We start from the raw sequence: 22,743 nt of genomic DNA on the forward strand, positions 1-22,743 counted from the left end.
CAGTTTAATGGTGGAGACTCTACCGATGTTTTGTCCAGTAATTGTTGGAGGCAGAGGAGTTTTCCTCTCCTGGCACTGAACCATATCAATGTAGCCAGTGAAACTCCTCCTGTCCCCATTCAACCACAGAACCCAAGGCCTTCTGCGTCGTCAGGCCCGGTGGAGACACAACATCAGGAGCGCCGTGATTGTTAGGTCATTGACGTATTTCATGACAAAGAGCAATGGAGACATTAGCCCCCCCCCCTGGGGGACACCGGCTGGTATTGCACCGTGATCTGACTTCTGACAGACATGACAGCCAGTGTATGAAGCTGTTATTGTGTCGAGCACGGGGGAAAAGCAACAGAAACAGCACAAGCGTCCATTTTGGGGTTGTTATTAAGTGCTTGGTGCCAGCATTCAAGGATCTGAATCAGAGCAGTGACAAGTGATCTATTAGCCATGAAATCATGTTGTGATGGGTGACCTCCAGTTAAGCTAAGTTAACAATATACTCGTTATCACCATACATAAAGATTTTCCGGGAGTAAATACTTGATATCTTAATCATAACCATAGTTGCAAGACGTTATAATGAAAAGGTCTCGTTATCTTGCATTGTTTCTACATAAGCAAGCACATGTTAATTTACATCTACAACATAACTGGTATCTTAAGAATGATACAAGACGCTTATATTGAAACGCTTTGACATTAGGGACGTTCTTTCAACCTAAAGGTGCACTTTCTTCAACCTCAAACCTAAATTCCTTAGCGACCCGTGTTGCCAACGTAAACAAACTGCACAGCACGCACATACGAGACACGGATATGAAACGACATGCGGAACAAACCAATCCGTACTCTCAAAACGTTAGAAAAACGCTCCGATACCCGAATCCACAATAATCCGATGTCTGGAAGTGGACCCATGGTCCATTCGACCTTAATAAACGGACGGCCACCGGTCCATAACCGCATTCTATAGAAGAACAAGTCTTTATTTGTCATGCAGATTAACACGCATGCGAGATGGGCGACCCACAGGAACACACTATAACGTTGCGTGGCGCACAGTCTGTGACGTCACGCTCGCTGCGACGATCCCATCTAGAAAAAAACAGATCTGCATTTTTGACGGTATTGAAAATCATACCGTCTGGATTTTCTAAATACCCTGGTATACCGTCATACCGACCTAGCCGATCATCCAGGTCATTGTTAGTCAATTTAGACTCTCTTTTTAGTGGGACAGCTTTATCCAGGATGGACCCAATAGTGGAAGTGAAGGCGCTAACCTTAGGGTCCTGGAGAGCAGTTCAGCAGAGAGAACACTGCCAGGGTCCTGGAGAGCAGTTCAGCAGAGAGAACACTGCCAGGGTCCTGGGGAGCAGTTCAGCAGAGAGAACACTGCCAGGGTCCTGGGGAGCAGTTCAGCAGAGAACACTGCCAGGGTCCTGGGGAGCAGTTCAGCAGAGAGAACACTGCCAGGGTCCTGGGGAGCAGTTCAGCAGAGAGAACACTGCCAGGGTCCTGGAGAGCAGTTCAGCAGAGAGAACACTGCCAGGGTCCTGGAGAGCAGTTCAGCAGAGAGAACACTGCCAGGGTCCTGGAGAGCAGTTCAGCAGAGAGAACACTGCCAGGGTCCTGGAGAGCAGTTTTAGACTAAATCCCAAGTGAGGGGGTAAACCATAGATATCTATAGAACACTAGATAGCTTAAGGCGGAGTCACCAGCGTCACTGAACCGCCGCCATCTTACCCCAGTCAGCCTTGAGTGAGAGTGAGTGAGCTGCACAGACAAAAATACTCATAACTCGCTGAAATATTGACGGATTTACAAACGGGTTGGTTTGCTATAAACATCAAATATGTAGTTATGATACTGCAAACTTATAAAAAAAATTATTTTAAAGATGTTTTTTTTTACAAACCGCTTGAATCATAGCCACGTTAATAATGCTTGTAATAAACCAAACCGTTTGTAAATCCGTCAATATTTCAGCGAGTTATGAGTATTTTTGTCTGTGCAGCTCACTCACTCTCACTCAAGGCTGACTGGGGTAAGATGGCGGCGGTTCAGTGACGTCGCTCTCCATTGGCCGGCAGCGCGGGTAAGCTATCTAGTGTTCTATAGATATCTATGGGGTAAACATGTTGGACCCTACGTTATCATAAACCCCTCTAGTAGGGCTGACCCCTATTAGTCGATTAGTCGACTAATCGGTCGAAAGGAGCCGTAGTCGACTGCCCCTTTCGAATACAAAAAAAAAATTAAAAATATTTTTATTTTTATTTAATTTCTTTAATCATTCTTTCCAAAAGAACAGAGGCCTAGAAGCGTGGCTAACGCTAATGGCATGCATACCAGAGGCTAACTGCCTACGAAAACAGGCACAGAGGCACTGAAAGAGGATTTTAACCCATCTAATGAACACACTAGACTAGACCAGTGGTTCCCAATGTCGGGGTCGCGACCCAAAGGTGGGCCGCGAGAAGCCACGGGAGGGCCGCGAGATGATTTCCAGGCCACTGAACTTGGAAGCAGGCCAGGACAGTGTTTCTAGTTGTATTCTAAAATTCTATTCTATTGTATTCTAAAATGTGACTATTATGGTTTTATATTAACTTAATAAATAAACCAAAAACGAAAAATCTACTTATTTCAACGAACATTTCAAACTAAATAACAGATTATGCACATAAAACGCTGAAAACAACCGAAGCAACAATAGTATTTTAATGAGGCTATTATTATTATCATTATTATTTTGCAACAAGTTAGCCCTCTCATAAATAGCACATATAAATGAATAACTAACTTGAACTAACTTAATAGGATCGAAGTGATATTTGGCTTAAAAAATCGGTCACCTGGCAAAAAAAAAAAAAAAAAAGCTTCACGATGTGCTTCTCTGACGCCTTCTTTTCTGGGTCCCGGCCTGAAAAGTTTGGGAACCCCTGGACTAGACAAATATCAAGATGTATCCATCAGTGGACCAATTGCATGCTTTTGCAGAGGACAAGAAGCCTTCAGTCGACTCCTTCAGACATTAAGCACCCCCCACAGAGGACAAGAAGCCTTCAGTCGACTCCTTCAGACATTAAGCACCCCCCACAGCCCAAATGGAATGATAAAAAAAAAACATACTTTATTTTTTTATTTATTTTTTTGACAGCACATTTTGGCCAATCATAGTCGACTATCCAAATCCTTGGTCGGGGACAGCCCTACCCTCTAGATATCGTTTTTTTTTTTTTTTTTTGCAACGTTACTTCCCTCTGAATTGTCTTATATATATTTCTTTGCGTCTTGGTCCGAAGATGTTCAGAACTACCAGAGAGACACCATGAAGCCACTTGTATTTGGAGGTCAAGTCACTCCCTGCATTGCCACCAGAGATACCTCTCCTTTTGAGTCAGACATTTTAGGTTAATAATATATTATCATCATTTGTCAAAGTTGAATAATTTTGCCAAATTTGTAAGAAACGAAATCAACCCCTAACACATGTTCAGAATATGTTGAGTTGTACTGGCTCGTAGTATTCCTGCAGATTGCAGATTGTCTTAGCACTTGTTCACGCAACTGTAGCTGATGAAAAGCCGGCTTACTGTAGTCAAAATAAGTGGAGCTTGGCTTCATTTGACTTCATTGTGTGCAAAGGGTTTTCACTACGTCACGGCCCACTGTCGGCTGACGGGACCTGGTAGACAAGGATGTCTTTCATCATGTCGTCACTTTACCAGGCAGGTGGTAAGAGGCGGTTGTACCCTAATAAAAACCACACGAAGGCAAGAGATGCAGTTCACCAAGGGATCTTTATTTTGAAAATCAGAACAGAGACTTCACATAAAACAGGTTATGATATTCGATTGGGTAGAATATGTATGTACAGTACACCACTTAGCTGACACCTAGGATTAGTCGTTGACAAAATGTTGCCATTTGCCAGGACTCGGAGGGAAAATAATGAAATTATGACACAGAAAATGAGGAAATATACATTTTGGAGGTGAAAATACACACGTTTTATACTTCAAGGAATCGTTTGTTGTTATTACTAGGCCTGACCGACATCAATATCAATTCAGAGGAAAAGGTTGAGAGAGGAGTTGAGACGGTGTATGGCTGACCCGTATTAGTCAAGTAATTAGTCAAGTTCGTAGTCGACCAAGACTTTGTTTGTGGATTTAGTTATTTTGTTTATGCTTTCCTCAATGCTGAATTCAGTGCTGATTAGAGTAGACCCTCCTACTTCATCAGACTATAGAATAGTTTAGTTCAGTTGAGCATTATGAATAAAAGAAATATATGAACCAAGTATTCAGCCTCATATTGTTATTATTATTATCATCATCGTCATTATTAGCTGCTGGCCACCATGAGATTGATAACTGACATCTAGTGTATAATAAATAAACGGCAAAGTCTTCTAAATAAACATTGCTCTGCATAGGAGTGCCACACTTGTAGACCGATCAAACAACTATTGTTTCAGATGGATGCAGCACCACAAGCTTTACATCTCAACTACACCTTTTTTAAAAGCCCCTCACTGATTTCCTCCATTGCTTCTATTTTTTACAACTTTATTTAAGTGTTACAACAATAACATGGGTTTCATTCACCTGATTGAATGAATGAATGAAAGCTGGCAGGGTTGGCGAGAATTTGACATCACCTGTTCCTTATGTACATGTTTATGGATGATGTGTTTTGCTTTTGTCGACACTTCACGTCGGTCAAATGAAGTCGATTTCAGTTTAAATTGTTCATACATTTTTTTTTTTTTTTTTTTTTTTTTTTTATGTTTTACAGCTATGTCTAACTGCTCTCTGAATGAAGTGCAAGGCATACTGTATCAAGGGTTCCTAAACCTTTCTAGCATGGGACCCCGAACCCCCAGAGTAAATTGGTCTCACCCCCTGGGGCCCAGTGACATTAAAACATGGTATCAAGTGGGATCCCACCAGAGACTGATGCCGACCCATAGTTTTAAGAAACCCTGCCATAATATGGATGTCAGTGGCTAGATAGTATGCATCTTTCCTCAACTTATTTCAGTACAGCCGATTCTGACGGCATAAATGCAGAAGGCAAATTTCGTAGCCCCCCCCCCCCCCCCCCCCCCAAAGTGTATATTTCCATTTTAAGAGAGTTTCATTCTATGGTAGAGATTTATGGACTTCTATTATATTAGGGATGTGTGTGGGCGAGGTGTAGGACAGGGTATGTTGTTAACATTTTTCTTTTCCCTGGGACAGTTTTTTAGTTTTTGTTTTTTATAATCCACCCTGTGCTACTGCCAGAACCATCCTGACAGTTACACACACACACACACACACACACACACACACACACACACACACTAACACACCTGTGAAGGATTTCTGTTACACACATGCAAACACACACCAAGACACCCTATATCTGTAAGAACAGCCTCTGTTAGACACCTGTAGGGAACTACTCTCCCAGCTTACTTTTGTGTTTGAACTGGGTCCTTTTCCTGCATCGACAACATGCCCACTTCCTTTCTGCGTACGCAGACATGGCCACAGATTTGGCCATAGGTTGATTGGTTTACGTTTCATGGAGAAATCATGTTTTGCCCTAGCCGGTGGTGTTAGATCAGTGATTTATTTTTAATTTTTTTATATATCGCAGAAAAGGAAGGAGTTACGTGGACGGTGTTGGAACGGGGCCCAGGGGCCTCTGAAGCCATTCAGTTGTAGGGGCCATAGAAATGGAATTAGGCATTACAAGACAACAAGCTGTGCACAGTTGACTTCTATTATGATTTTAATTTCATATTTTGAGTTTTGAGTTTTAGCGAAAAATTGTGAAATGAGTTACCCTCTACTTAGCATGAGACTTTTAAAACCTTTAAAACCGTATTTAAAAAAAGGAAAAATAATAATAAAAAATTTAAAACATACCTATGTACTGGAAACATGATAAAAAAAGAAATATTGTATTCTGTTTAATTTTGACAGAATTATTTTTATTAAAATACACATCCATAAGCGTATTATTGGTCTCTTGTCATTATTTTATTGTATGCATTGTGGCGATGTTGAGGTGTTGATGGGGCTCTTTGATTTAATTGTGAATATAATACCCAACATTCTAAATAACATGTTTTCCCTCTTATCAGGAGATTTGCAGATTTGTTTTTGGAGATATCTATAGATGTCTGCCATCGCTCCAATACAATGGAGCTCAGTGGCATTGGGTTTGTAGCGCTCAAAGCGCCAACGAAAAAACACTTTAATTAGCTGCTGCATAAGTCATGTAGGAACATTATTTTTGTACTTTTTCTGCTAGTAGAGCTATTTTTTAATGAAATTCCTAGTAACACCATGGGAGTGGATGCCGCTCTCCTGGTCCCCTGTCCCTGTCCTCATCTCTGTTAAAGAGGGCAGAGACCTGGAGACGGCACGCCCGGTGTTCACTGGACCCCACTCTGCTGTTAAAGAGGGCAGAGACCTGGAGACGGCACGCCTGGTGTTCAATGGACCCCACTCTGCTGTTAAAGAGGGCAGAGACCTGGAGACGCCTGGTGTTCACTGGACCCCACTCTGCTGTTAAAGAGGGCAGAGACCTGGAGACGCCTGGTGTTCACTGGACCCCACTCTGCTGTTAAAGAGGGCAGAGACCTGGAGACGCCTGGTGTTCACTGGACCCCACTCTGCTGTTAAAGAGGGCAGAGACCTGGAGACGCCTGGTGTTCACTGGACCCCACTCTGCTGTTAAAGAGGGCAGAGACCTGGAGACGCCTGGTGTTCACTGGACCCCACTCTGCTGTTAAAGAGGGCAGAGACCTGGAGACGCCTGGTGTTCACTGGACCCCACTCTGCTGTTAAAGAGGGCAGAGACCTGGAGACGCCTGGTGTTCACTGGACCCCACTCTGCTGTTAAAGAGGGCAGAGACCTGGAGACGGCACGCCTGGTGTTCACTGGACCCCACTCTGCTGTTAAAGAGGGCAGAGACCTGGAGACGCCTGGTGTTCACTGGACCCCACTCTGCTGTTAAAGAGGGCAGAGACCTGGAGACGCCTGGTGTTCACTGGACCCCACTCTGCTGTTAAAGAGGGCAGAGACCTGGAGACGCCTGGTGTTCACTGGACCCCACTCTGCTGTTAAAGAGGGCAGAGACCTGGAGACGCCTGGTGTTCACTGGACCCCACTCTGCTGTTAAAGAGGGCAGAGACCTGGAGACGCCTGGTGTTCACTGGACCCCACTCTGCTGTTAAAGAGGGCAGAGACCTGGAGACGCCTGGTGTTCACTGGACCCCACTCTGCTGTTAAAGAGGGCAGAGACCTGGAGACGCCTGGTGTTCACTGGACCCCACTCTGCTGTTAAAGAGGGCAGAGACCTGGAGACGCCTGGTGTTCACTGGACCCCACTCTGCTGTTAAAGAGGGCAGAGACCTGGAGACGCCTGGTGTTCACTGGACCCCACTCTGCTGTTAAAGAGGGCAGAGACCTGGAGACGCCTGGTGTTCACTGGACCCCACTCTGCTGTTAAAGAGGGCAGAGACCTGGAGACGCCTGGTGTTCACTGGACCCCACTCTGCTGTTAAAGAGGGCAGAGACCTGGAGACGCCTGGTGTTCACTGGACCCCACTCTGCTGTTAAAGAGGGCAGAGACCTGGAGACGCCTGGTGTTCACTGGACCTCACTCTGCTGTTAAAGAGGGCAGAGACCTGGAGACGCCTGGTGTTCACTGGACCCCACTCTGCTGTTAAAGAGGGCAGAGACCTGGAGACGGCACGCCTGGTGTTCACTGGACCTCACTCTGCTGTTAAAGAGGGCAGAGACCTGGAGACGCCTGGTGTTCACTGGACCCCACTCTGCTGTTAAAGAGGGCAGAGACCTGGAGACGCCTGGTGTTCACTGGACCCCACTCTGCTGTTAAAGATACCACCGGTCTCTGAAGCTGTTATTTGTCCTGAATGCTAGTGTGCTGCTGACCACAGAGACCGACTTGGACTAGGCTGGCCGGAGTGTGAATGAATCTTTATTTCGAACATGATTTATATACAAAATAAAAATAAGAATAAAAAAGACAAAGACAAAAAATATACATATCACTGTTCTAAAAGGAGTAGGAAGAAGCCTAAGCGTATCATGCCCTATACCCCTATCCGCCACTTCCAAGTGGGAACATTAATTAATACTTAAATTATATAATGGAGAATATCCACATTGCCAATAATTCTTCATTCTTAACATTGAAAACAACATAAAATAAATAAATATCAGTAGCCATAATATAGTACATATCAATTCCATACTTCACCCACAAACCCACCAGGCTATTTACAAGATGGCCCCTAACTAAGGATCCAAGGGGCAAATAGGAGGCTCTGACTATAAAGAAGACCTAGCAAAGGTTAATTGGACACCGTCCATTGTTAAACTGATGGCCTACCAAAAAAACCTAAAGAGACGGGTCATTGAAAACCAGAATTTGAGATTAAATGAATTGAAACTCGAGGAAGATAAGACATTGTAAACTGTCAACCGGACGGATGATAACGACTCCGAGGCGGCCAGCGGATCCCAACCTGGGGTAGAGTACCGCCCTGGGGCCGCTTCAGGGGGCTATGAGGCCTCAGACAATTTGAGTCTGGGAATTATATTAGCGAGAGACCAAGAACGAGATTAAAGGAGTTGGCCTATTGGGATCCAATCTATAAAATGTTATCTCTAGTAAAATAACTAAAGCAAGTGCCGATAAATCCGGTTTTGACCGGTTAACTGGCTTAAAGGACGAGTGTCTGAACGAGGCCCACAGCGCATTGTCCTCCTACACATGGGGACGACGACGACAAATGTTATCGGCGTTGAGTTAGGAGGCCCTGAGGATGAGAGGTTAGACGCAACTAAAGCAAGCTATGGTTTCTGTCTAAACATCTCAATGTGCACTGCAGTGTTTTACACTTTAACAGTGGAGCGTAGGAACATTTTAATGACTGTTATACAATGAATTTTGTGACGTGCAGTGTTCTTGCTTTAGTAATGTTCTTGTATTTTCATGTTTTATTCAATTGTAAAGTGTCCATTTTATTCTGCCATTGGACATGGGACACGCCCGTATCGCCCTTTAAGGGATATTGAATATTGGGAGTAATGAATAGGAGCTCATTTGAAACGGTCCAAATCACAAGTGAAATTGTTGCTTTTGCTGCAGTTGGTTTGGTTTTGTTTCACAACGCTGATTGACAAATGAGCCATACTTTTATGAACAAAGCCATGTTATCATGCAGGTCAGCTGTTTGTTGTACACAATTTTAAATCATAACGACTATGTAAACAAGCAGAATCTTCTCATTTCCTTTTACTTACCACACAAATGTTCTGTATCGTTAGTGGCTTAGCTTGGCATCACACTGCACTATCTCGCGTACGTGCACGCGTACTGAATAAACCACAAATGTACCTCTAATACCAGTATTAGTCTGACCACACCCCTCATCAGCTTACCTTCATAAGCAGGTGTGTGGTCACCTGCTCTCCTCCTTCTCGCTTTCACCACAAGGAAGAAGTGCCTCGGTAGATCCCCACACTTGACACCATGATGGAAGAAAGGTTTAGGAGCAGCTTTGGGAAACAAGGATACGTTGACATCATATCTTTATTTTCTCTCTCACTATTTTCGAGAAAATACGGCGATATTGTCTTCGTACTGGAGTGTCTGGAAGATGATGATCATTCTAAAAACCCTCCACCGGTTTTCGTATTGGGAGCACGCCGCTGCATGCTTCTCAACTGCAGTTCCTTGCTGTGTTTGTTGGGGTGAAACCTGTCGGGCCACAGCTGAACTGTCGGACATGCCGCTGTTGTGTGAAGCGGTGCGTTCCAGGTTGGGTGAGTAGTGTTTGCTGGCGGGCTCCACTTGTCTGTTAGTGCTATGGGGGCTACTTGACAAAGTTTATGGAAACCGGCCCCAGGCTAGGGTCCTTTGTTTAGCCGCCTAGGCGACAGAAGGCCTTGGTCTGGAGACCATTATAGTTTTAACTAGTGGGCCGCGACCATTGACACTGGTGATCCCTGTGTGTTCTGGACGAGTGGATTCTCTCTGTCACCGTGTTAAGGCCCCATCTTTCATATCCAAATGAGAGTATTCCTTCACGAGGGGATATGTGCATGTAATGTGCGATAGCGGCAGATTCATGTTCAAAGTCAGCTACACAGGCCAGTTGGTACTGTGCTGATTCCGTCGGATGTGGTAAAGTCACCATTGTGAAGCGGTGTTGACATCTTGTTTTCTCTTTTCTCTTAAAAAGTGAGGAGAGGTTCAGAACGGCGGCCTGTCTGGGTGAGTGTTATGTCATTGTTTACATGTTCATAGCTTACGGTTAGCCAGTCAGCTGTTAACTGCTGCGTTAGCCTGCTGGATCGCTGCATGGCCTGCTTAGGGCCTACTATTAGCCAGTCAGCTGTTAGCTGCGGGGCTAGCATGTCGTGGTCGCTAGGTAACGTTAGCTTGCTGCTATGGCCATGGCTGGCGCGGGGTAGCTTAGCTTCTCGCGCGCCGCCGTGAGCTCGCTTCTGATCGCCGTTAGCTTGATGCTATTCTGTTGAACGTGCTTTGATTTTAACATGTTTTACACTCTTGACCGCGACATCATCCTTGACAGGGGATGTTTCGTCGACCCTGCCCTGAGCCTGGACGGCAAGGTTGCATCAACGGGGGACTGTAGTACGGGTTGGGGCGGTGACGCTACCCAGTTCGGACAACACAGGACGGCTGTGTTCCTACGGTGTCTGTGACTGCACTTCGCTGATCTGCGTTCCGGATAGGAACGGGGTTGACCAGACCTCATAACACGTCTTCTGGTTTTACTTTGCTAAATGTATTGTGAATAACGGTGTTTTTTCCCAAAACGTGTGTTGTTGCAATGCATTTAGGATACGTTGCGGGTTATGTGTGAGCTGTTTTGTCACTGGCAGTTAGCTTCTCCGTGCAGATCGTGATGTAATGATCTGGTTGTTGTGTGAGAAACATCATGGTGTTTATGTGTACCGTGTACTCACTACTAAGGCAACTAACCTATGAAGCTATGCTTGGTGACAAGTGAGTAAAAGAATGTTCTTTCTCAGACTGTAATGACAATGAACAGTGTGTTCACACATTAACAGGTTTTCCTGTTTTAACTGGCCGTATTGAGGGTAAAATAGGAGGATTGTGTTTTCCCCCCCGGTTCCCTGGGGACTTTTTCATCCTCCTGTCAGACATGTTGTGCATTAATTGTGTCTTTTGTGTGGTAGGGATACGATGTAACTCTTAGCTTGATTGCTGAGGTTGTGCTAAATCTGCTGGAGAAACTTATTTCCTAAAGGGAAATTGGTTTGGTTGCTGTCATGTGTGCTTAGCAAGGCCTGTGGTCGATACTAATCAAGAATGATGTATTCTCTCATTGTGAAAAAAACGGCGTTCCTCTGTTGAGTGTTTTTGCCATTTTTTGTAGGTGATGATGGGTTGTGTGTGTCATGTGACCTACAACTGGGTTGTACTGGCCACAGAAGCACATGTGTATGTTGGACCGGGGTTCTTAGAGCCCTCTCTATTCTGTGTTTTTCCTTAGTAAAAATCAGATAGCAGGTTAGCTCATGCGCTGTGTGGAGCTGTGAAACGCTTCATAGAGCTGACTATGACTGTGTCATATTCTCTTTTTGTCGTTACATCGTATCATGGGTGTGGGGTCGTAAAGGGGTGAACTGGTAACCTTTCCTCTCCCCATTGTTCTGTCGGTCAGGGGTACACCCCCTGTCCTTCAAGGTTCCCGTGGCGGTTCGGCACGTTACGGGGGGGGGGGGGGGAGGGATTTCCTGGTCCCACGGCCTGGTATATTGGGCGTGTGCACCGCAGGAATTCCCCCGCCATAGAGTACGTCACCGTGCGCGTCTCTGTTGGTAGGACTTCCGTGTGCTGTTCAGGTCCATGTGATGGATCTGTTTTCAGGGGGGGTGGTCAGGGCTCCTCCTCACCAAGCGCCTATTCAGGCCTTCTGTGAGTTCGGACTCCTTCTTCCATGTGAGGAAGCCTCCATCAGAGTACAGAGCCTTCCTCCTCAGATTGTCAAAGTGAGTGGACCCTCTAGAAGGGTCCTTTTCTATTGTATGTATATTCGATTCAATTCGTTTATTGAGTGTGTATGGGTTCAGTGCCTCTTCCCCGGAGGCCCTAAAACCAGTTTTTTACATGGCTCAAGGTGCAATATATTCTTTTCAATCTGTACAGCTCGCGTGGGAAGTCTCTCTGGGGATCCCCGTCTCTTTCCTATGGGAGGGTGGTGGGATGTAAAAATGTGAAATTTTTTTACCCCGGCTGTGTAGACTGGGATACATACTGTTGATGCTTCCTTCTTTCTATTCCAGAAGTGTTGGAGTTAGGGAGTGTCACACCCCTCTTGTCGTTCCCCTGGGCGCCTTGGGGATTCAATGACAGGTCTAATTAGCCTGTTCATTGATGGGGGTGTGTCCCGACGCACGTATAGTGCTAGCTCGCTGTAAACAGGCGATTGACTGGCACGCCTTGGATGCTTGTGGTTGAAACAGCGTTTTTATAAAGCAACTGAGATGGGGGTTTTTCCTCTTCCGACGACCACATCCCATGACCTGGGTGGGTTGTCGACGGATTCTCGTTCATGTCTGGGGGATGATGACGGGATGGATCTGAACATATGTGGTGGGGTCTCACGCCCTTGGGGTGGGCCACCAGGCGCGGTTCGTCCGAACGTCTGGGTGGCGCCTTCTTTTCATGTTAAGATCAACACGCATATCTGCCCTTCTCCTGGAGTAGGCATGTCGGCGTGGTTAGGGCACGGGACTGGTTCTGGTCACGCTGGTCCAGATCAGTTGAACCCGTTGTCCGCCGGGGATGCAGATCTGCTGTTCTGGTACCCTGAGGGACTTGGGCTTTTTTCAGGGGGGAAAATGCCAGGTCGGTCTGGGTGTCACAGGGTTAAGCGCTATGGAGACCCTGGTTGGGTATGTTTTTACTCAGCACTGTCGTCATGGCTTACAGCCATGCCATTCTGTACGCGCTCGATCTCGTCGGATCTCGGCCGCTACACAGGTTGGTCCTGGTTAGTACTTGGTTGGGAGACCGCCGGGGAATACCAGGTACGGTGTGCTTAGGGGCTGGTTCTCCATTATTTTTCGCTCCTCTCTCACGCATGGCGAAGAGGGGCCTGTGGGGGTGGTTTTTTGACCTCCTCTGGTGACCCTGTGCTTCCCGTACCGCCAGGCCCGGTCCGAAGTGATGTTTGCGACCCGTAGGCCTGGGTTAACCCTTTTTGGAAACTGAAACACTTGTACTGCGGTATAGCCGGTGTATACCCGCAGGTGTGTTTTGGAGTTTTTTCTTGAGGGGTTATAGGAACAACTACCGCATTGGGTAACACCGAGGTGGTTGATTCCCTGGTGTGTTGGAGCAGTGTCAACTCCCGGGTTCACCGTTTGAGGGTGCCCCTGCACGTTCATGACGTCTGCCAATCGTGTCAGCCTTCTCTGCCTCGACCCCTCTGGGTGGGGGTTTTTAAATGGAGGCTTGGTCATGCAACACCGCCAGCTTACGCTCCTTCCGCCGGGGCGGCTGTGTTCAGCTGTCCCCTCTGGCGCCTGTCTCGTCCGCAGTCTCCAGGCTAGGGTTAACAGCCTGTTGCCTGGTTTTTCCCCGGTGCGCTGCCTGCTTCCGTTGGTTAACCTTTTTTGTGTGCTTACGGCCATGCTGACTGCCTGTTCTGCAGGGTCAGTGTGCCAGGCGGTGTACTATTGGGGGGACGGGGCCCGCTCGGCTTACGGCCATACCAACCTGAACACGCCCGATCTCGTCCGATCTCGGAAGCTAAGCAGGTTCTGGCCTGGTTAGTACTTGGATGGGATTCCGCCTGGGAATACCAGGTGCAGTAACTGAGGGGCCTTTGTCCGAATACGCTGGCGATGTGGGGGGCGGGGCACTACGTGCCCACCTGGTGGGGTCTTGATGCTGGCATCATGGACTTCTCCGGGCCCCCATTCTAGGGAGTCCAGTCCTTTTGGTGGGTCTGGGTCTTCCTTCGTGCTCCGCTGCTACGGCCTTGCCACGGGGTTGGGTTTGCCCTTGACCCCGTGATTCTGGGGGCAGTAACGAGGTTGTTCCTCCGTTCGTTCCCGGGTGGCATGCGGGTTGTGCGTGTGTGTAGTCGTGGGGTCAAGCCACGGTCTGCTCACCCTGTGCGTTGAGTTGCTTGAGTGCCTCTTCGCACGGTCGGGTCCGTCGCCCTCCCGTGACGTCCCTAATAGGGGGGCTACCCGCCATTAGGGGGGGTCGGGGGGGCTCGGCCCTCCCTGTTCTGATGGTTGTGGGGGGGCTGTCAGCGGGGTGTATTTGTCAGCCAGTGGCTCCGCTTGGCCTCCCTTGTGCAGTGTGATGCCAAGCTAAGCCACTAACGATACAGAACGATAGGTTATGACTATAACCAAGTTCTGTTAGTTAGGGGCGATGCTTGGCATCAGACGGCCGCTGCAGCCCTTGTCCTCACCTTGTGGTGAAAGCTTGGGAAGGAGGAGAGCAGGTGACCACACACCTGCTTATGAAGGTAAGCTGATGAGGGGTGTGGTCAGACTAATACTGGTATTAGAGGTACATTTGTGGTTTATTCAGTACGCGTGCACGTACGCGAGATAGTGCAGTGTGATGCCAAGCATCGCCCCTAACTAACAGAACTTGGTTATAGTCATAACCTATCGTTATAAATACTATTTTCACACAAAGTGAAAAAGATCTTGATTCTCTTGATATTTTTTAGGGCATTTCTGCTTTATTTGATAGGACAGTGTGTGACAGGAAATCATGGGGGGAGTGAAGGGGGATGACATGCAACAAAGGTCTTGGGTGGGATTCAAACCCACGACGTTGCGATGGCATGTGTCCTAGTGTGGTGAGCCACAAGGCTTTTAATTTTTTTTTATTATCTTTTCCCCCCTCCTTTTTCAGTTTTTTTCTCCCATCCCAATGTTAGTCGTTATGCCAATTCCCAATCCCCTTCCTGGTCGTTGCGCACTCTACCCCCTACCGTCAGTCTGGGAGGGCGAAGACTTATCACATGCTTCCTCCGACACATGTGTACCCAGCCCACCGCTTCTTTTCACCTGGCAGCGGACTCTCACTGGGGGAGTGTAACGTGTGGAAGGATCACACTACCTCGCCCAGATCCTTCCCTTGCTGTGCAGGCGCCCCGACCAAACTGTAGGAGTCGCTGTTTACAACGACCAGGACCCACCCCACCGGCTTCCCACCCACTAACACTGCCAATTGTGTCAGTATGGACGACCGACCAAGCCGGAGGTACCGCAGCTGGATTCGATCCCACTGTCTCTGCGGTGGTAGACAGACGCTTAGTCCGCTGCGCTACCCGGCCGCCCTCCAACATTATTTTTTGAGAAACAATGGATGGAAAATATATTTTAAAAAAGCTGGCCAATCAGCTTAATTAAAAACATGAGTATTTTCTTGTCTTTGGTCCGATTACACTCTCGCTTCAACCAGCTCCTCCATTGGAAGCAGACCACCCTGTACAGGCAGACCTGTGTGTGTGTGTGTGTGTGTGTGTGTGGGGGGGGGGGGGCGGGTTTAATGTGGATCTGAGTGTGATTCTCACCTCTTCACACACCAAACCAAGGGGGGTTAAGCACTAGGGTTTGATTCAAACACTAAACAAGCCAGATACAAAAGCACCCACAAATGTGTGCTCGTGTAAGAGCACACACACGGGCTATTGATGTAAAAGCATATACCTTCAAACTGTTGTAGGCAGAGCCAATATTTTGATCAGTCTTAATTTCACTAATTGGCCTAACGTGTGAGTGGGGCACAGCAGACTTCCGACAAACTGATGATGAAAGAATCAAAGGAGTTGTCGGTTCCGCACGGTTCTCATTTATAAAGAGTGTCTCATCCAATTTGGATTTGGATGATCGCATGCCAGCCATCGAGCAGAGTCAAATGAACCTGACATCGTTTGCAATTGTTCCTAATGACTTGTTCAGTCTCTGCTTCACACATCATCACTGAGGCCAGTTGTTACTCATTCGCTAACACTATTAGTGTGAAACAAATGATTCCCTCATAACTCTCACATCACTAACACACAGACGGCCCTGGCCAGAGGTGAACTGACCTACCTCAAACCCTGCCCTCTTTTCTTGATCCTCCAATCACGTCCGAGGGAAGCAACAGTTGTGATCGGAGGATCAGGAAAAGAGGGCGGGGTTTGATATAGGTGAATCCAGGCCACTTGGGAGTTGAGTATGAGCGAAGTGTCACCCTACCAGCTTATATAAATCAGTGGTAATTATTAGGCTGATAGGTGGGTATAGGCAGTACTCGAGTTGAGGGGGGATGGCATCCCCCCTGAAATAAAAACGGTCAATATCATCCCCCTTCTAAAACGGCCATCCCCCATTCCCATCCCTTATGTAATTTTATCAATGAACATGGTATTACTGCTATTTATTACATGGCGTTTTAACATTCGCCAAAATGCTTGATTGTGATTGGTCAATAGCGCTCGGTTGCCCCTAACAGCGGTCAATTATTTCTCGATAATTCACTGCTGCTACGGGCAACGCGCAATAATGGCCGCTGTTAGGGGCAACAGAGCGCTATTGACCAATCACAATCAAGCATTTTGATTGCAGTCACGAAAGCTAAGCTTTACCATTATGCACAGCTGCACTACATCAGGTGCAATCAAGTCCACACACCTGCCGGCGATGACAGAGGAGCAACAGAACAACTGCGTCTGCATTTGATCTCGTCTTGTCGATGGTGTAAAATAAATTACGTATATTGTTAGTAAGTTAGCCCTGTAATAAGTGGGATAATGTATAGCTATACTCGGTCATTGTCGCAAAATAATTGACCTTCACTGCGTTTAGAACACAGTGTCGGTCAATTATTTTGCGACAATGACCTCGTAGTATACATTATCCCTTACTTAATGTCCTCTTTTGCCCGGACATGTCCTCTTTTCACGCCTTGTCCAGGGCGTCCGGGGGGGGGTTTATAAATTCATGAAAATGTCTGGGTTTCATAGACTGAGTGAGGTGGCATTCGAACGGCAACAAATAGATCTTTCGAACGGTATATTATATGTTCGGCGAAAAATGCAGCCCGAGCCACTAGACGTATAGGCCTACTCATAATGTAGAGCCAGGTGTGAAAAGTAATGATATTGCAAGACTACTTAACCCTTTCACTACCACACTACAAAGGGTTAACCCTTTCACTACCACACTACAAAGGGTTAACCTTTCACTACCACACTACAGAAAGTTAACCTTTCACTACCACACTACGGAAGGTTAACCTTTCACTACCACACTACAGAAGGTTAACCTTTCACTACCACACTACAGAAGGTTAACCTTTCACTACCACACTACAGAAGGTTAACACTTTCACTACCACACTACAGACGGTTAACCCTTTCACTACCACACTACAGAATGTTAACCTTTCACTACCACACTACAGACGGTTAACCCTTTCACTACCACACTACAGAAGGTTAACCTTTCACTACCACACTACAGAAGGTTAACCTTTCACTACCACACTACAGACGGTTAACCTTTCACTACCACACTATAGAAGGTTAACCTTTCACTACCACACTACAGAAGGTTAACCTTTCACTACCACACTACAGACGGTTAACCCTTTCACTAACACACCTAAAGGAAGGTTAACCTTTCACTACCACTCTACAGGCGGTTAACCCTTTCACTAACACACTACAGAAGGTTAACCTTTCACTACCACGCTACAGAAGGTTAACCCTTTCACTACCACTCTACAGGCGGTTAACCCTTTCACTAACACACTACAGAAGGTTAACCTTTCACTACCACTCTACAGGCGGTTAACCCTTTCACTAACACACTACAGACGGTTAACCCTTTCAGTAACACACCTAAAGGAAGGTTAACCTAAAGGAAATATCCTACTAGTACTTACTCCACTACAATCACCCGGGCCCTGCAGGTTACAGTACATGCTTTACATATTGAAATTCTTTATTGGGAAAACCACATTGAGATACAGTATCTCGTTTTCGAGAGGGTCCCACCTTTGCATAATGGTACATGTGATACATTAATGAAAATGATGCAAAGTTCAAGCCTCACAACGTTAAGAAGTTGGCTAATCAGAGCCAGAATAACTGCATCACCAACTACATACTGTACATGACTTGTATTTGATTGGATCCTCTCTCTAGCTGGGAAGGTCCCGTTGAGATACAAGATCCTCCTTTTTCCAGGGAGTCCTGGTCAAGACACAGCTGTTCCAGGGAGTCCTGGTCAAGACACAGCTGTTCCAGGGAGTCCTGGTCAAGACACAGCTGTTCCAGGGAGTCCTGGTCAAGACACAGCTGTTCCAGGGAGTCCTGGTCAAGACACAGCTGTTCCAGGGAGTCCTGGTCAAGACACAGCTGTTCCAGGGAGTCCTGGTCAAGACGGCAGCACACAGCTGTTCCAGGGAGTCCTGGTCAAGGTGGCAGCACACAGCTGTTTCAGGGAGTCCTGGTCAAGGTGGCAGCACACAGCTGTTTCAGGGAGTCCTGGTCAAGATGGCAGCACACAGCTGTTTCAGGGAGTCCTGGTCAAGATGGCAGCACAGAGCTGCGTCAGTTATTTAGAGATCTTAACTTAGCTAGAGGACAGTAAGTAAGTTTCATGGAATACTTTTCACAAAAAAACACATTATTGGAATGACTCATCATTATTTTCCAGGAAATGACAAACTAAAATACCAAATACACTTTGTCATTGTTCGGACAGATACTGGCGTATACGTAAGTGACAATCAGTGCAACACATATGTGATAAAATAACATAAACGTCTATTTTGATTTCATGGGACCTTTAAGGTAGAATCTAATGGCGTCAAACGGCAACCTCTGTCTAGGCAAAATGTGTGGATTGGAGTTGAGTGGATGGGGAAGGTCACACATCAGGCTCTGCCAAGTCAAGTTACGTTTATTTTATTATCACACAACTAGGCCGGTGGAATTGGTTTCCAGTACAGGTTTAAAAGAGATCATTTCAATTTGCCACACACACATGCACGCACGCGCCCTGGCCAGAGGTGAACTGACCTACCTCAAACCCTGCCCTTTTTTCTTGATCCTCCAATCACGTCTGAGGGAAGCAACAGTTGTGATCGCAGGATCAGGAAAAGAGGGCAGGGTTTGATATAGGTGAATCCAGGCCACCTGGGAGTTGAGTATGAACGAAGTGTCACCCTACCAGCTTATATAAATCAGTGGTAATTATTAGGCTGATAGGTGGGTATAGGCAGTACTCGAGTTGAGGGGGGATGGCATCCCCGCTGAAATAAAAACGGTCAATATCATCCCCCTTCTAAAACGGCCATCCCCCATTCCTATCCCTTCCATCCCTTATGTAATTTTATCAATGAACATGGTATTACTGCTATTTAATGTCCTCTTTTGCCCGGACATGTCCTCTTTTCACACCTTGTCCGGGGGGGGGGGGGGGGGGGGGTTATAAATTCATGAAAATGTCTGGGTTTCAAAGACTATGCAGATTGATTGATTGAATGAACATTTTATTAACAGATTGCAGAATGGGTACAATACAGTACGGCTCAATACACACAATTGTTAAGGGGATGCAGACCAGAGAAAGACTTTCGTCTTGTTTACATCAGGGTCCCCCATTTTCAATTCATAATGGATTGTAAGTAAGGGTGCAACTTGCTCCGTGCAATCCATTCTTTGTGGATCTAGCCCTGAGTGAGGTGGCATTTGAACGGCAACAAATAGATCTTTCGAACGGTATATTATATGTTTGGCGAAGAATGCAGCCCGAGCCACTAGACGTAGAGGCCTAGTCATAATGTAGAGCCAGGTGTGGAAAGTAATGATATTGCAAGGCTACTTAACCCTTTCACTACCACACTACAAAGGGTTAACCCTTTCACTACCACACTACAAAGGGTTAACCTTTCACTACCACACTACAGAAGGTTAACTTTTCACTACCACACTACGGAAGGTTAACCCTTTCACTACCACACTACATACGGTTAACCCTTTCACTACCACACTACAGAAGGTTAACCTTTCACTACCACACTACGGACACTACACTACACACTACACTACACACACACACACACGCACGCACGCACTCACGCACGCACGCACGCACGCACACACACACACACACAGGCAAGGAGTCACCCCGTTACTGCAGGTAGGGCTGTCTGCTCCTGAACACACAAACAGCATATGTGCAAAAGAAGACCAACAGGAAAGTCAGAAGACAAAGTGCCAGTAGTCCAGACAGAGAGTGAGAGAGAATTTCTGTGAATTTCTCCAGACCTCTCATGGGCAAAACCTGAGGTGAGACCAGCTGTAGTAACCCCTCCCCTATCCTCACTCCAACCCACACATCAGACGAAAACAAATCATGTAAACAAAGTGTAATACCAACAGGGACATTTATGCCTAGTGGTCCCTGTTTAACAGCATTACAGATTCTACTTTAAATAGATTGCGGATGAATCTTGGCATTTCTGAGCCATTTTCTCACCAGTACTCACCAACCATTCGCCGGAAAATGCTATTCTTCCTGAAATCTCCAGATCTCCAGAAAAGCATGCATCTTTCTAAGGTGTTCTTCAAGGTCTTGGTGTCGTAATGGGATATTTTGGAAGGATCTTTGACCATGTTTAAATGTTGCACCAAATCTGTGTAACAAATGGTATCAAGTCAACCCAAAAATTGCTGCAAAATAATTTTGCATAGCAATGACTATCATTAAGCATAGCTATAATGTCCCAAGCCTCTATACACCCATACACTATATAGCATATACATACTTGTAATAATTTGAATAGGAGAGATTCAAAACATGTTTCTTGCATATTAATAGACACACAGTATTGAGCTTCATCTCAAATGATTCCTTAGGTTCACAGTTTTCCAATGGTGTGTGTCACTTGTATGTGGCACCTATGCTGACTTTGACCTTGGAACCACCTTGAAAAGGTCTTAGGGCTTAAGTGGTTAATGACCCCTTATGGTCTCTGTATGAGATAAGACTGAGGTCCTTCTCATTGCTTCAGATAGCATAGCTGCAGGCTGCTCAGTTTATTGGGTTCCCTTCTTCATCTGTACGGTCTAACCTTAGAAATATTGTGTTGTATTTGATCAGGCTATGTACTTCGATCAACATATCAAAGCGTTGACCTGTACATGTTGCTTCCATTTAACCCTTTCACTGCCGCACTACCAAATGGTTAACCCTTTCACTGCGACAATACAGAAGGTTAACCCTTTCACTGCCACACGACATAGGGTTAGCCCTTTCACTACCAGTAAAAGGTTAACCTTCTGTAGTGTGGTAGTGAAAGGGTTAAGAAGCATTGCCAGACTCAGGTCTGTTGTATCACAACCTGAGCTAGAGTTGATCATTCACATGTTTATATCATCCCGGCTGCACTACTGCAATTCACTTTTCACCTCAGCAAGTCGTCCCTGAACCGTCTACAAAATAACGGTCCAGAACGCTGCCTCGAGGCTACTGACCAGGTCCAGAACGCTGCCTCGAGGCTACTGACCAGGTCCAGAACTAACGCTGCCTCAAGGCTACTGACCAGGTCCAGAACGCTGCCTCGAGGCTACTGACCAGGTCCAGAATGCTGCCTCGAGGCTACTGACCAGGTCCAGAACGCTGCCTCGAGGCTACTGACCAGGTCCAGAACGCTGCCTCGAGGCTACTGACCAGGTCCAGAACGCTGCCTCGAGGCTACTGACCAGGTCCAGAACGCTGCCTCGAGGCTACTGACCAGGTCCAGAACTAACGCTGCCTCAAGGCTACTGACCAGGTCCAGAACGCTGCCTCGAGGCTACTGACCAGGTCCAGAACGCTGCCTCGAGGCTACTGACCAGGTCCAGAACGCTGCCTCGAGGCTACTGACCAGGTCCAGAACGCTGCCTCGAGGCTACTGACCAGGTCCAGAACGCTGCCTCGAGGCTACTGACCAGGTCCAGAACGCTGCCTCGAGGCTACTGACCAGGTCCAGAACGCTGCCCCGAGGCTACTGACCAGGTCCAGAACGCTGCCTCGAGGCTACTGACCAGGTCCAGCAGGTCAAGTCCCATCACACCCATCCTATCTTTCTTACACTGGCTTCCCATTAAGTTTAGGATTCATTTTATGGTACTTGTTTTCACATATAGAGCCATGCCGCCTGGTCAGGCAGCCTGTATTCTTAACCCAAACGGTGCATGCTTTCGCATTCCCGTTTTGCGCTCTGATTGGCCACTGATGTTTCTGGTCGCACCAATCGTGTGACGGCAAGTTCTTTCCCCGGTTAAGCTTAGGCGCTCTTTCGAAGTTGGTTATAAGGTTAGAGTTTGTCGATAGAACGGTTAGGGTTAGGGTTTGCTGCTGGTCGAAGCGGAAATGGGCGCGTCACACGATTGGGCGCACATGTCACATGACCAGAAACGTCAGTGGCCAATCAGATTCGCAAAACGCATGAACCGTTTGGGTTAAGAATAGACGCGGTCAGGCACCTGTGTACATCTGTACACATACGCTCCCGCCTCAAAGCAAAAGGTTGTGCCTTTGAAGTTATGACTCCGACATTGTGGAACACTCATCCTATAGACTGCAGTCTCTGTTGACACCTTTAAAAAGCAGCTGAAGACTAATTTATTCTTG

The 22,743-nt window shown here is 46.7% G+C and overlaps 1 protein-coding gene across 1 annotated transcript in view; it reads left to right on the forward strand.

Moving 5' to 3' along the window:
• Positions 1-22,743, forward strand: part of ranbp10 (RAN binding protein 10) — a gene marked incomplete at its 3' end in the record, with an annotated part of 124,418 nt that overhangs the window by 96,460 nt on the left and 5,215 nt on the right. Inside the window, exons 14-16 of the mRNA XM_084315534.1 lie at positions 6,404-6,549; positions 6,854-6,994; positions 18,306-18,516. Of these exons, the coding sequence (XP_084171660.1) occupies positions 6,404-6,549; positions 6,854-6,994; positions 18,306-18,516 (498 nt within the window). The remainder of the gene's footprint in view (positions 1-6,403; positions 6,550-6,853; positions 6,995-18,305; positions 18,517-22,743) is intronic.

This window comes from Notolepis coatsorum (assembly GCF_963971535.1).
Source record: "Notolepis coatsorum genome assembly, chromosome: 6".
In the NCBI taxonomy this organism is placed as follows: domain Eukaryota; kingdom Metazoa; phylum Chordata; class Actinopteri; order Aulopiformes; family Paralepididae; genus Notolepis; species Notolepis coatsorum.